This window comes from Excalfactoria chinensis, chromosome Z (genome assembly GCF_039878825.1).
Source record: "Excalfactoria chinensis isolate bCotChi1 chromosome Z, bCotChi1.hap2, whole genome shotgun sequence".
In the NCBI taxonomy this organism is placed as follows: domain Eukaryota; kingdom Metazoa; phylum Chordata; class Aves; order Galliformes; family Phasianidae; genus Excalfactoria; species Excalfactoria chinensis.
In genome coordinates, this window is record NC_092857.1 from 23,368,467 (window position 1) to 23,382,538 (window position 14,072).

General features: G+C 45.2%; 1 protein-coding gene across 3 annotated transcripts; it reads left to right on the plus strand.

Moving 5' to 3' along the window:
• Positions 1-223: 223 nt before the first annotated feature.
• On the plus strand, positions 224-13,113 carry ENC1 (ectodermal-neural cortex 1). 3 transcript variants are annotated; one of them, XM_072359124.1, is made up of 3 exons: positions 224-428; positions 4,989-6,798; positions 10,055-13,113. In XM_072359124.1, the coding sequence occupies exon 2, from the start codon at positions 4,998-5,000 to the stop codon at positions 6,765-6,767; it is 1,770 nt and encodes a 589-aa protein (XP_072215225.1). In that variant the 5' UTR covers positions 224-428; positions 4,989-4,997; the 3' UTR covers positions 6,768-6,798; positions 10,055-13,113. The 3 variants fall into 3 exon arrangements, with proteins under 3 accessions (XP_072215225.1, XP_072215226.1, XP_072215227.1); XM_072359125.1 differs by lacking the exon at positions 224-428 and adding an exon at positions 514-1,099; XM_072359126.1 differs by lacking the exon at positions 224-428 and adding an exon at positions 2,102-2,175.
• Positions 13,114-14,072: the final 959 nt, after the last annotated feature.

Genomic DNA, 14,072 nt, shown 5'->3' on the forward strand with positions numbered 1-14,072 from the left:
ATAGCGGAGCGAGCTCCGACCGCTCCTTGGGACCGCAGCGCGGCCACCCGCACAGCCCTGGAGGAGCAGCGCCGGGACACGCTGCACCTTCCCCGGAACGCGAACTCCAATGACAGCAACGCTGCGCTGCGCGGCGCAGCCAGCCAGCCGCCCGCCCCCTCCCCGTCCCTCCCCCGGGTGTCACCCATCCGCTTTGCATAGCCTCCCCGCCCCCAGCACATATACCCCGTCCCCGCGCTGCCGACGGGGCAGAGCTGCGGCCCGGCGGTGCCAGCAGCGGTCGGTCTTTCTCGCGTCCTTCTCTCCTCCTTCCCTGCCGCGGCCCGCCTCCTGCTGCCGGCACCACCTCCGCCGGCCGCCTCTCCGCACGGCCGCCTCTCCCCTCCCATGCGCGGAGGCCGAGGGACGCCCGCTCGGCAGCAGCCGCTGTAAGTCGGTGCCCGGCAAGCCGCGCGAGGAGGGAGGCGGGAGGCGGGAGGGCAGCGTGGGGTGCGCGCAGCCGGGGTGGGACAGGGAGGCGCTGCGCCGCAGCCGCTCCTCGGCACCGCTCCGTCCCTTCCTCCTGCCCGCAACGGGGAAGCGGTTGGTTGCCGGCACTGGGATTGAGTGCCTCCGGTACGCGGCTGTCCTGCGGAGCGCCGGATGCTGCTGCGAGGCTGCCGGGCTGCCTCCCCGGGCCGGGGCATCCCTCGGCTGTGGCAGGCACGGAGGAAGGACATGCGCCGCGTTGCTGCCGGAGCTGGCAGCGGGGCTGCTCCGCCTGCTCTGGAGCAGAAACTTTTCCACGTGGTTGTTGCTCTGAAAAGAAAAACAGATGCGCTTTGACTTCTCGCACTGTTTCTGCATCAGATTGGGAAGAAAACCGTAAATTTTTATTTCAGAGAGGAGGGTTGTTAAGGCACCGCGATGGAGTGAACTATAGGGAATTTAGAGCTGGGTTTCTTTGTCTGCGTGCGGTGAGCAGCGTTGCATTCCTCGCAGGAGCAGCGTGCTCTGCTTTCCATCTTACTGCAGGTCCTGGGGAGCCGCTAAGCTTGTGCTAGAGGAGTTCAGGCAGGATCAGGACTCGGCTGAGCGAGACCGACGGTATCGCCGCGGGGTTAGCAACTGAAAGCGGTATCAGTCAGATCAATGGGATGTATGGCAGATTTCCTTTTCCCCGGCAGTTTCACTGATTCTACACTAAAACTCCACCAGCCCCAAGTAATTACAGACCCGTATGAAAACGAGTCTATCATCGTGGCTGTGTCGGTAATTTGAAAATACTTAATTCTTCATTTGATTTAGGCTGTGACCTGCACGCTGCAGAGCTGCAAAGAAGTAGGGCAGGGAGTCTGTTGTTCAGTTTTAAAGTCGTGTTTACTACAGGGCTGCTGTGACGAGCTGCCTGTTGAAGTGTAATTATAAATCAAAGTCTTGGTTGAACCTCTGTTCCTAGATAAAATCTATATCTGTAATTTACTGACCGCTTCTTGTTTTTTACATACTAATACTATTATTTCTAAGGAAAAGCTGCCTGAAGGGAGTTGACTCATTTTATTCAAGATGAACATTTGCTCACTGACTGTAAATTACCTCCGCTGAAGTATTTGAGGCTTGCATAATTTCCAGCACCAAACGGAGAAATCAGAGATGTCATTTATACCATTTAACATTCTTGTATGATTCTGGATGGAGCTAATTGTCAGGAGCTGCAAAAAGACATGTTCACAGAAACACTGCTCGTTAGTGAATGATGATAATTGCTCTTAAGGGTTCGTCCATGTGTGAGCTCATCTCAGCAAGCACGGAGGAGGAAAAGATACGTGTAGATACGAATCTTTGTTCTGTTTGGGGAAGTATGTTAGCTTATCTTAAATGTGAACTGGCATACCTTGAATTCTTCTCAGTGGATGGCATTGTGATGATACGGTGTTACCCAAACAGTTATAGACCACTGCAAGTGCTCCATAAAAACTGGCAGTACTCACTGAGGGACCAAGTCTTCACCTTTAGTAGGGTGAAATGTGACTGCCTTACTGTAGCTGCATTTCTTATCTTACTATTATTATTTCTTTTAAACAGCAGTGCTTCTTACTGGGGCTGTGGGTGGGCTTGGGCAGCATGCAGCAATCTGTTCCTCCCTTCCACAAGCGCTTTTAGCTCAGTACCCTCCAATGTCTGTGCAGTTGCCAGGTGAGTTTTTTAAGTTTGCATCTATTTTGTTGTGGTTGTGGTCTCATTCCAAGTGATCTTTGCTAGTGGTTCTTAGTGGACTGTAGGTGCTGAATATTTGCAGCCTCTGATGTGAACTTTACTTGCCCTAATACTGAACCCTAAGTGCATAGTGAGAGGTTTTCTGCATTGTATTTCCTGACATACTGTGGAAATCTTGGCATGCCAGAGCTGTTTGTCTGCACCTTCCTTTGACTGGGACAGGGAGCAGGGGGCATTGGACACCATCGTTTCATACTGGTGGCTCACAGTGAGTGTTCAGCTCCCATCCAACAGCCTGGCAAAGGAGGCCTTGCAGGTTTATTTCCTCAGTGTGAGGAAAGCTGAGCTGTAGGGATCCAGACAGTGCTGTGTATTGCATTGTGATGGCACTTAAAAAGGTAAGATGCTTGGAAAAGTAATAAAGGCTTTTAGGGGATTCTTTGTTGGTGAATGGCTCTTCCCACCTGTCTCCCCACTGTTTGTGTATATATATTTTAAGCCATGACCCTTTCTGTAATCCTTCATTTCCAGCAGGTTTCAGCCTGAGAGAGTATGTGGTCAGTATAATCTTTTTGGTTGTAAATTAAGTAGGTAATTTTAGCCTGAGACTAGTGTTGAAGATCCTTGAATGGCATCAAAGTCAGACACCATTCTCCTTGCTAGCTAATAGAATTGTTTTAAAGGTAATTTCATTTTATCCTATGAAAGAGTTTGCGTTGAGAAGATGTACCAGCCTCCTGAAGCTGCTCTGTATCTAGGTGCTTGGTATCAATGCATTCTGTAGACTGGTGATGGGACCAGAGTTTTAAAACACCTTTCCAAACTTTTGTGTGTCAGGTACTCGGGTTGTGGCTCTGATGGGAAAGGATTCCTATGAGCTTTGAAGGATTTTGGACTGAGCACTCTACACTGAACTGTTTTGCTTGCTCTTTTCAATCCCAGTTGAATGGTACCAGGGAAGTCATTTTCCATATTAAAGGAAGTGGGTTATGGTAGTTTTACACTAAGGTGCCTCTTTGTTTTTTAATTCATGTTGGCTTGAAGGTGGGTTTGATTTATTATATATTTTTATTTTTTTTCCTCTCTCTGCAACTGAAGTGAAAGATGTGTCACAAACTTTCTGTTATATGTGACAAATTGATTGTTCTGCATGTTATTTAAGCAATGCAGAATAGTACTGGCTGTGCTGCACATGTGGCGCAGTGTGTGTATCCTCCATTATGCATAAATAGGAAATTCTGAAGTGAAGTCTGTTGTCCAAGTGAATCATGTATGGTTTTGATTTTGTTGAGGGTTTTGTACCTAGAAAAACAAGTGCATTCATTAAAGGTTTTGTTTTTGGTTGTTGTGTTTTGTTTGTTTCTTGAGGCTCTTGTGTCAGCTTGAAGCATGAAATGTGGGAATAAAGTTGTATGGTTGTGTACTGCTTAAACATGCTCAGGAATATGAAAATGTGCAAGTCTGTGAGAGAGGGAAGTACATCCACATGAAAAACCTCTGCAGGTGGCCCCAGGTCATGCTCTGACTTTGAGGACTAGGAGATTCCCAGGTAGGCTTTTGCCCTGATCCTTATTTGAAGGTGCAGTGAAAGGGACTCTGCTTAAGAGAGTATCGTAGCAATTAAGGAAGCTTGGTTCTCTTCTTTCTCCAAGTTTCCTCTGCAGTTTGGAGTGAGAAGAGAGGTTATAACAGTAGCAGTCACAGCCATAGTCTGCACTGGGCTCTGTATGCTTCACCTATTCATTGCAATATTCATTTCAGCCACCAGCTCTAAATTAAACTCCCAGTATTCCCCTCTTCCTGTGTACTCTGTGCTGTTTTGACACAATTCTTAGTGAAATCTGAAATCTTACTCCAGTAATCATATGTAGCCCTGTGTAGCCCTGCATATCATGGCAGATAACAGGAACATTCACCTGATAAGGACTGAGAAGCACTGTGCTTGTCAGGAATAGAACTGTATAGGATATATTCTCCTCATCTCAAAAGCAGCCAGTAGCAGTCGATGACTTGTGCTCTTGAAGTAGCCACAGCATGGTGATGCCTTTATGACTTCATCTGGCAGTGAAAACATCTTTCTGCTGACTCTGCCTGTTGTGTGTGCTGTATCACTGCAGCAGGCGGCCACTGGCAGAGTTCAAGATGTAATCTCTGAAATCCAATTGTAATATTATTTTTTTTTAAAAGATTTTGCAAGTCTAAACTTATGATCCTTGTTTAGTTTTCCTTTTAAGGTTCCCCTTTTCATTCTCCGCTGTTGCATATGGAATTGTTGTAACAAAGCAAAGCTTCCTAATGGGATTAGTAGTTTTTTGTTCATCATGCCGCTTTTGACATTCCTTAGGTATTCTGTCTGGTAGCTCTTCCTGCTATGATTCAGTACAGGAGAATGTTTCAAGCATGTGCATATGTACATATGTAATGAATCAGCTGGACTAGATTGGGGAAGGGTGAGAAAATCAGCCTTGGTTCCTTTTCTTTCTCCTCTGACTTACTTGCTTACTGTATTGCTGTGGAAGTTGGAGATCAGGTTTCCCAAGACAAACCTGCTCTTGGGCAACAAATTTAGAGTATGTCATTTATGAAACTCATCTTACAAAAAATAAACACATGCCAGAGGTACATGCAATTCTCTGTCCAGTCATCTACAAATTAAGCTTTTTTTTTTTTTTATCCCCCCCCCTCATCTTATAGTGAATAATAGATACCCTTCTTGTTATGTAAAAAGAAAATGAATTAAACTCTCATTAATGTCATTTATATATATATATATATATTTTCTTTGTTTGTAGGTGTGGAAGATGTCAGTCAGCATGCATGAAAATCGCAAATCTAGGGCCAGTACTGGCTCCATAAACATATATTTATTCCACAAGTCATCCTATGCTGATAGTGTCCTGACTCACCTGAACCTTCTGCGTCAGCAGCGTCTCTTTACAGACGTTCTTCTCCATGCTGGGAACAGGTCGTTCCCCTGCCACAGAGCTGTCCTGGCTGCCTGCAGCCGCTACTTTGAAGCAATGTTCAGCGGAGGACTGAAAGAGAGCCAGGACAGCGAAGTCAACTTCCATAACTCCATCCACCCAGAGGTCTTGGAGCTGCTTCTGGACTATGCGTATTCCTCCAGGGTTATCATCAATGAGGAGAACGCAGAGTCGCTGCTGGAGGCCGGCGACATGCTAGAGTTCCAGGACATCAGGGATGCTTGTGCAGAGTTTCTGGAGAAAAACCTTCATCCTACCAACTGTCTTGGCATGCTGCTGCTGTCAGATGCTCACCAGTGCACCAAGCTTTATGAGCTCTCTTGGAGGATGTGCCTTAGCAACTTCCAGAGTATCAGTAAAAGCGAAGACTTCCTCCAGCTGCCAAAAGACATGGTAGTGCAGCTCCTTTCCAGTGAAGAATTAGAAACTGAGGATGAAAGGCTCGTGTATGAATCAGCTATCAACTGGGTCAACTATGACCTGAGTAAGCGTCACTGTTACCTGCCCGAGCTACTGCAGACAGTGAGACTGGCCCTACTGCCAGCCATATACCTGATGGAGAATGTGGCAATGGAAGAACTTATCACCAAGCAAAGGAAAAGCAAAGAGATAGTAGAAGAATCGATACGATGCAAGTTAAAGATCCTACAGAATGATGGAGTGGTCACTAGTTTGTGTGCCAGACCCCGCAAAACCGGCCATTCGCTTTTTCTTCTGGGTGGCCAGACTTTCATGTGTGACAAGCTGTACCTGGTGGACCAAAAGGCGAAGGAGATCATTCCGAAGGCTGACATACCGAGTCCGCGGAAAGAGTTCAGTGCTTGTGCCATAGGCTGCAAAGTGTATATCACTGGGGGAAGAGGGTCAGAAAACGGAGTCTCCAAAGATGTGTGGGTATATGACACCCTTCATGAGGAGTGGTCAAAGGCTGCTCCCATGCTGGTGGCTCGCTTTGGCCATGGCTCTGCTGAACTGAAGCACTGTCTGTATGTGGTAGGAGGACACACCGCAGCGACTGGATGCCTTCCAGCTTCTCCTTCAGTATCCTTAAAGCAAGTAGAACAGTATGACCCTGTGACCAACAAATGGACCATGGTTGCCCCGCTGCGAGAGGGAGTAAGCAATGCAGCTGTGGTCAGCGCAAAGCTGAAGCTGTTTGCTTTCGGAGGGACCAGTGTCAGCCATGACAAGCTGCCCAAAGTTCAGTGCTATGATCAGTGTGAGAACAGATGGACGGTGCCAGCCACCTGCCCCCAGCCTTGGCGCTACACTGCTGCAGCTGTCCTGGGTAACCAGATTTTTATTATGGGCGGAGATACGGAATTCTCTGCGTGCTCTGCTTACAAATTCAACAGTGAGACATACCAGTGGACTAAGGTGGGAGATGTGACAGCCAAGCGAATGAGCTGCCACGCAGTGGCATCTGGAAACAAGCTGTATGTTGTTGGAGGCTACTTTGGCATTCAGAGATGCAAAACACTGGACTGCTATGATCCCACTTTGGACGTATGGAACAGCATAACGACCGTGCCCTACTCGCTGATTCCCACGGCGTTCGTCAGCACATGGAAGCACCTCCCCTCATAATTGTGTGTGTGTTGCAATTAGCAATTACCAGGTAAGGAACAGCAACTTTGAATTCCACTGTAATAATGCTTTTCACACAGCTTCCAGTCTCCGCTCTGGGGGGGTAAGTATGTGCAGTCCAGTGGTGCAGCTGGAGCAGTGAGATACGTGTGACTGGCCAGAAACCCACCTGTGACAAAGCAGGTGCTTCAGGTGGTTTGCCACCCTCCCTGCATCCAGTTCTCCTCACAGGACTTCTTGCTGCACAATTTAGATGTTGGAAAATGTTATTTTTCTAGGCCCTGTCCTTGTGGGGCAATGCAGATGATATTTTGGAAACTGAATCCTGCTCTGCTTTTATATGCCACATGCATGCTAAACAGGGGATTGGAGCTGTTCTCCTGACTGCACGGGTCAGGTCACTCTGCACATCCAGTAGCAGGGACTGTAAATTCTGATTTGAAGTGTGATAGTGAATTCAGTTGCACTTCCAGGCGGGCTGCATGCTTTCCTCTTTTGGGAAACTTGATGTCTTACGTCCTTGAGAAGTGTTTTGCAAGACTTCGCAAGAAATTCACTGTCTCATCTAGATAGGAAGGCTGCACCTACCTGGGATAAGGTTGAATTTCTCCCACTATTACACTTCGAAATACAGATATTTTTTTTCAAAGTAGTTATGGACATATATGTTGGGCTGCATACAGTGTCAGGAAGACATATAATTAATATTGCTGGCTGAAATAATTACCCGTCTATAGCACATACTGTTCCAAAACAATGTAATTACACATAATGGGCCAAGCTCTTACAGATGCAACTTCAGCATTGTATCTTCTCCCAAGCAAGTCTCAGTCTCCCCATTTGGATATTGTGACCATCCAGTTTTTAGGAGGAGGAGAGAAAACATTCATTAAAAAATAATCTAGGTGCCTATATACATTGCCAGTGTTCTTCAAAACTGTTTTCTTATGTTCTGGACTACTGCTTGTTTCAACCATTTCTAGCTTTTCCCAGTTTTTATCTTTCCAAGAGTTACATCACATTAAGTAAGTTGCTGATATTTTCCAGAGCTGTTACTCTGTTTTGCAACAAATCTGTCAGACTCCCCTTAGTGCTGTGTTGCTCTTTCCCCCCCCTCCCAGAGACATCAGGACAGAATCACCATTACCGCCAGCCAGTCGAAGGAACGTAGCGGTTTGCTTAATCCTAAATAATTTGTGTGCCCCATGAATGGCAACTTCTTTTTGGATTTGAACTGTGTGTGTAATGTAACCACAAAAGCAGTAAGGCTGGAAGGAATCAGGCAAATACATGCAGCTGAAGTAATGACGTGAGCTTTGCCTTGGTGTTTTAGTTCCCCACAAGTCCAGACTGAGGTGGGTTCTCCAGAAAGCAGAAAGAACGTTGTGTTTGGAGACTCCCAGGGTCCTTCTGCTTGGGACCCTGATGGAGGGTGGGGAAGCTTCATTTCTGTGCCACGGCTTCCCCTCTCACTGGTGAAACCTCTTTACATCTCCAGTCGATTTCTATTATTACTCACTTTCAGTGCTTCTTGCTGTTACCAGAACAGTAGTATTGAATGCCTGGACTGAGGTCTGAGCCAAGAAAAATATTGACTTATTCTTCTGAGACTGACTTAATAGTTCTAACGTTTACAGCGCCTGAGACAGCATGTTTTATTTTGAAAGCCCATCCTCAGAATATAGCGGTGCAAAAGCTTTCATTTGCTTTGCAGTATCTTGTTAAAGCCATTACTTTAGCTTCACTGACACACAAGATAACTGGATGAACGCAGCCACAGACTGAAAGTCTCTCCAATTCTGTGTGCTCATCCAGCAAGTGCTTTTTTTTTTTTTTCTTCCCACTGACTCCTGCTGCTTTGTCAGTGGGTGGGAGGGACAGAAAGGAAATTACTTCTGATTACCCTCTGTTTTCATGGCGCTGTGTGGCCCCAGTCTTAGTCTGCTTTGTCCCTTTCTTCCAACTTGGGGTTTTCGAGTAGGTTGGATATTATATATATATGTATGTGTATATATATGTATATATATATATATTATTTTATTTTATTTTTGAATCATTTATATATATATTTGTTTTAAAGTTCATCCCATAATGGGGAAGATTGTTTTGGCTTCAGAGTTGATTTGTGTGTTCTTCAATGGGAAGAATGACAAGCTGCCCTGAGGAATGTCTAGCAAACACTGATCAGCACTAAGAGCAGAAGCTTTTTTGGATGTCATGAAGGTAGCCTGTTTGAAGCCCACAGCTGCAAAAAAGGCACGATTCTTTGGCCTGTTGTGTGGGCTACTGCATTTCCAGTGCGTGCTCCCTGTTATACTTGGACATAACAGCTTGAGAAACACGTGTTACCTTCAAGCGAACTGAGTTCACTCCAGCTCTTTGGCATTGTAGTGGTTTGGGTTCAACTCTGAAAATGCTAGCAGTGCTGTCAGAAACGACTGCTAAGAAGCTGATGATGTTCTGGAAGCTGCCGTTTTAGTGCAGCTTCAAAGTGAAGATGGAGAGCACAATCTCGGGATCCAAAGGCTGAATTTTTCATTCAATAATCAGTTTTTATAAAAGACACCAGGATGGAATTATTGATGCGTGGTACACTGCTGTGTGGAAAGGAATGAAACAGGTTTCTGCTCTAATGAATAGCAGAGATGTTTTAAGTAAGGGGATTAATATGTCCTTTTCTATACCATGAATAAATTCAATTTGGAGTTCTTCATGGTGAATGGAAGCATTGGGGTGAAACGCCTTCACCTCCCCGTTTGCATGACTCCAGCCAGGTTTGCTGTGGCCCAGGGACAGAAGGAACTGTTCAGTTGGGCTTCTGTGGGAGAGATGTTGTACAAACTTCACTTAAAAGAAATCCACAGGCATGTAGGTGGAACACAGAAATGCTCAGGTATGCAGGATGCAGAGCCCATCGCGTTAAGCTGTATTTGGCCAGTTTGATGTCACTTTCAAATGATTGGATTTATAACTGAAGATTTAACTGACCCTTTTCAGTGACTGAGTGGGATGGTTTATTGAGGTGGGCTAGTAAGGCAAATCTGACCCTAAATAGTTGTGTTCATGGGTGGTTTATTTATCAGTAGTTGGAGCACTAAGGTGGCAGGGGGTGGGAAAGCGCATCAACTGGATTGTGTCCTAAGCCTAGCTGTTAGGTTTTCTTCAGCATCTAACAAAAACTTTATGATACATTGACTCTACATTGACTCAGCAAACACTTTAAAGCCTTTTCTCTCTCTTTCTGTTTTTTTTTGTTTTGTTTTGTTTTTTTCTTCCCATGTTTTTAGTTTACTCCACTGTTTGGGGAAGAGAATTGGAACCTTGGATCTGGATAAATGGTTTTAATGAAGAAAAATCATTCAGCATCTCTTGCATTTGAAGAAAATCATCTGCACCTTGTAAATTATCTAAACTAGACATGAAGGAATAGGAGGAAAAAAAAAACAACTGTCTTCTGGACTTCAGCACATGATTTAAATACGAATGAATGAAACTATGATCTGGTCCTTGTGCTATTAATTGTGGATTAGTGCCGATCTTAACCAGTCCTTCAAAAGAGAGAAAGAAGAGACAAGACTTCTCTGAGCAGTGCAGCACACAGCTCCCTGTTTTCGTGGACTCTGCTGTTTGTGTGAGAAATTTGAAATGGTTGTCACTCCCATTTGTGATGACTTGAAGCGTCAGCGCCAGCTGCAGGGTAGCAGGCTGGGTCAGAAGCAGCGGGATGAAGGGAGCTGTGCTGCTCTGGGGGACTCTGTGTGCCAGGGGTGCTTGTCTGTGGGCAGTGCCTACAGCGTCTCCTGGACCCTACAGCGAATGACCTCCTGCTAGAGGAGGAAGAGCACAGTGGCAAAATCTTGCAACAGTGGGGAGCAAAAGTGGCACCCCCGAATGCTTCTTGTTCCCTTTCCTCCCTGTATTTATGAGTAACCTGGACTGTCCTATTCTTGTTACGTTACTTGTTGTAGATACAGTTATTTATTGTTCTGTGCTTGCATGCTGAAACAATGCCTGCAATTGTCTTCATGTTGTAAGGGCTTGTGTGGATCGTTGTATGTTTTGCACATTTTGTGATTGCTGACTTGCTCTGCTGCACAAAGAAAGAAAACTGTTGGGTAACGGTGGGAGGGAGGGTTGGCTTCCCGGTCAGAAATGGAAGGATTACAAAGCAGGATCTTACTAAACACACGTACTAAAGGAAGAAGCCATGGAAGTCACTTTCTCATGCCACCAACACCCCGGGTTGCATGTGGTGCATCTTGTAGGTGGTGTCCTTGCTACATTTCATTTGCTGGTCATGCCTTTCAATTTCTTATCCGGAAATAGCCAAAACCATGTGCAGCTCTCTCTTTGTGCAGCTCCCTGATTGCAATGCAAATACTGTGGAATAGCTTCTGGATACCAAGCCCAGATGAAGTCATTGTCCAAAGTTATTTATTTATTTATTGGATTGGAGAAGGGGATACCTACAATTCAGCCACATTGACCCCAGTGAGCGGAGTGCGGCTGATTCAGGAATAAAAGCAAAACAAAAACAAAAACCTCAAGATATGTTAGAGATGAAGTCTTAAATGCAAGAGCAGCAATTTTGCACTGACCGGATTGCCTCATCCATCTGGATTTCAGATGATCACCTGAGTGGGCAAGAATCAAAGACCCAAGTGCTCTAGCAAATTGTCATGGGGATAGAAAACGAATTTCAAAGCTCCTAGTCTTAAAAAATAACCCTCAGACTGTTCTGCCTTTTTCTTTTCCATTGCCAGGTATGTATATAAACATTTGGTTGCTCAGACTGTCCGATAGAGCCCTGAGAAACCAATCTAATTTTTTAAAGAGATTTGTTTCTTATCCGTCTGGTCTTGAGAGAGATTTGAAGCTACTTTTTTCCTTCTGGATTTCAGAAGCTTATTTTTCACAGGTGCTTTCTTTGCCGGATTCTGTTACAAAGCATGTATGGTATTGTGTTTTTCCCTAAATGTTTCTGGAGCCCAACTTGACTGGCACATTCAGTAACATGGTTGGTGTGTGCTGCAGTATAGGTAAACAGCTGCATGCGTGCATGCAAAACAAAAATAGTCACATTGGTGATGCTTGCCTTTCTGTGTGACAGTGGTGTAGCTGTAGTTGTGAAAGCTGTGTCATCTGAAAGTATTTACACTGGTCACTGGAAGTTTCTCTGTGCTGCCTTATGTTTGACTTGCTGTTTGGAGTAGACCTTTACATTTCAGAAATAGAGTACTTGGAGTTCTGTGAATACTCAGACAACATTGATTAGCAAAGGCATTAGCAGCTTCTTTTAAGGGTGAGGCCCAGTTAGATGCAAACAGTTGTAGTTCTTCTAGTTTAACTGATCTGTTGAAATGATAGATTAACAAAGTGTTGAATCCCACAGCAATCCCCCCACCCCACATCAGCTCCTTTCTGCTACATGGCTTTGAGCAATAGAAAAACATCTTAGGTAGGATAGATCTCCTCTCCGCACCTCTTTGCATGCACAGGATGCCCTGCTGCTGGCTTGTGCCACTGGTGCCGTGCATCTCAGACCAAATCAGCTGTCACGTTGGACACATGTGTTTTGCATGTTCCTCTCCCAGGTGTTACTGATGGTGCAAAGCATGGGGAAGTGAGGAGCCAGGGTCCCTTCCTTGATTCAGGGCATCCAGATTAGAGACCTGTTTTCCCTGTCAAACTGATGAGAGTCCAGGTGCGAAGCCTCTCTGCACCTTAATTCTCAGCTTACAGCACAAATCTGCTCTGTGGCACTGTGTGGCTTCCAAAAGTGGGATAAGCCTCCTGCAGCTGTTTCCAAGGTCTGCTTTCCTGCCCTTTGCATTAGTTCCTGTGGGTAGGCTGGAGGAAGCTGGAGTTGGGGTGGGCAACTGGGCACTTGCTTGGAGCTGGTGTGGGAATCCCGGCGGCATGCTTGGCCATTCCAGTCCTGTGCACAGCCTGCGCTTTGAAGTGAAGGCAGTTCACAGCAGAGTGCGCACAAAACCCTTGGCATAAGACGAGAAGGTTCCTCTTATTCTGTGGGCTGGTTGCTGTAGAAACATGTAACAAAGGACAGCCTTCCTCTCCTGGTATAAATGTGCAGCCCCTTTTCTCTAGGTCTGACACCTGTCTGAATAAGAGTGATTTGAGCAGAATAATGTTCTCTTTCCTGGCTGTTGAAGAGATGTGGTTCATGTACTAAAAGGAAACTGTACAAGTGAAGAAGTAAAATGTCCATGGTGTGTTTTTTTGTTTGCTACTACATTTTAAGGTTTTGTAAAACTTGCGTTTTTGTTGGTTTTCTTTTTTTTTTCACAATGTGAAACTGAAGGTCAATAAATTATTAGAGATTTTCTCTCCATGGATCATTTCTTTTAAACGTTGTCCGTTCCTTCCATCCCCCCTGATGTTTTGAATCCATTATAGCGTCCTTTTCAAGTCTTCTTAATAAAAAGAGGTCAACAATATGTAGTTTACTGCTTTGGTTTAAGCTTCTGCTTCACTTGCACTTCCCTTCCCTTTGTTCTATTCTGCTGCTGTTACTATGATCAGTATCTCAAAGTTCAGCAGTTAAACCTCCCGAGAGCCTCAAAACATTTAGGAACAGGAAATGCAAGTTTGCTGGTACTTTCTGCACAGTTCAGGCTACTGCCTGATATGACTTGGAAGCGGTATTAAGCATCTTGAATCCTTCGTAATTATTTGCCAAGAAAAAATGCTGGCTGTGTATAAAACATTCCAGTCGTTATATATAACATACATAGAGCCAAACCCTTTGATCTCTTAAGCTCATTTACATTTTATGTATATATATATATATATATGCACTTTATTTATTTATGCTATTGATTTTCCACATTGCCTTCGTACCTCTCTGCCCTCAGATGTAACTTAATGTCCAAACCTAATACAGCATTTTGCAGGGCCATCAGTGCACACCTTTGTAGTTCAGTTCCTCAGGTCTGCTATGTGCTGGCCTGCTTTCTTGTCTGGACTTTTGTCCAGTCCATTGCTTTGGAGCAAAGCAACAAGAGCTTCTCTCCTTGCTTTTCACTGTCTGCTGTCCCATCCTTTTGCTTACAGAATTCCAAAGAAGGAAGGGAAAGAGGAGATGTCCATGGGCTGTAGCACAGAGCAGGGACAGAGCTGATGCTCTGGGTGCCACCACCAGCCTGTGCAGCCTGGCCCTGAACGTCCAAGTGTTGTGTTTACTTAGCATAGCTAGAGAAAGGCAAAGTCTCAGAAAGAACTGTTTTCTGCAGCAATTAAGTTTTCTGAAGTTTTCTAGTCTACTTGTGTCAAACTTCTGTAACT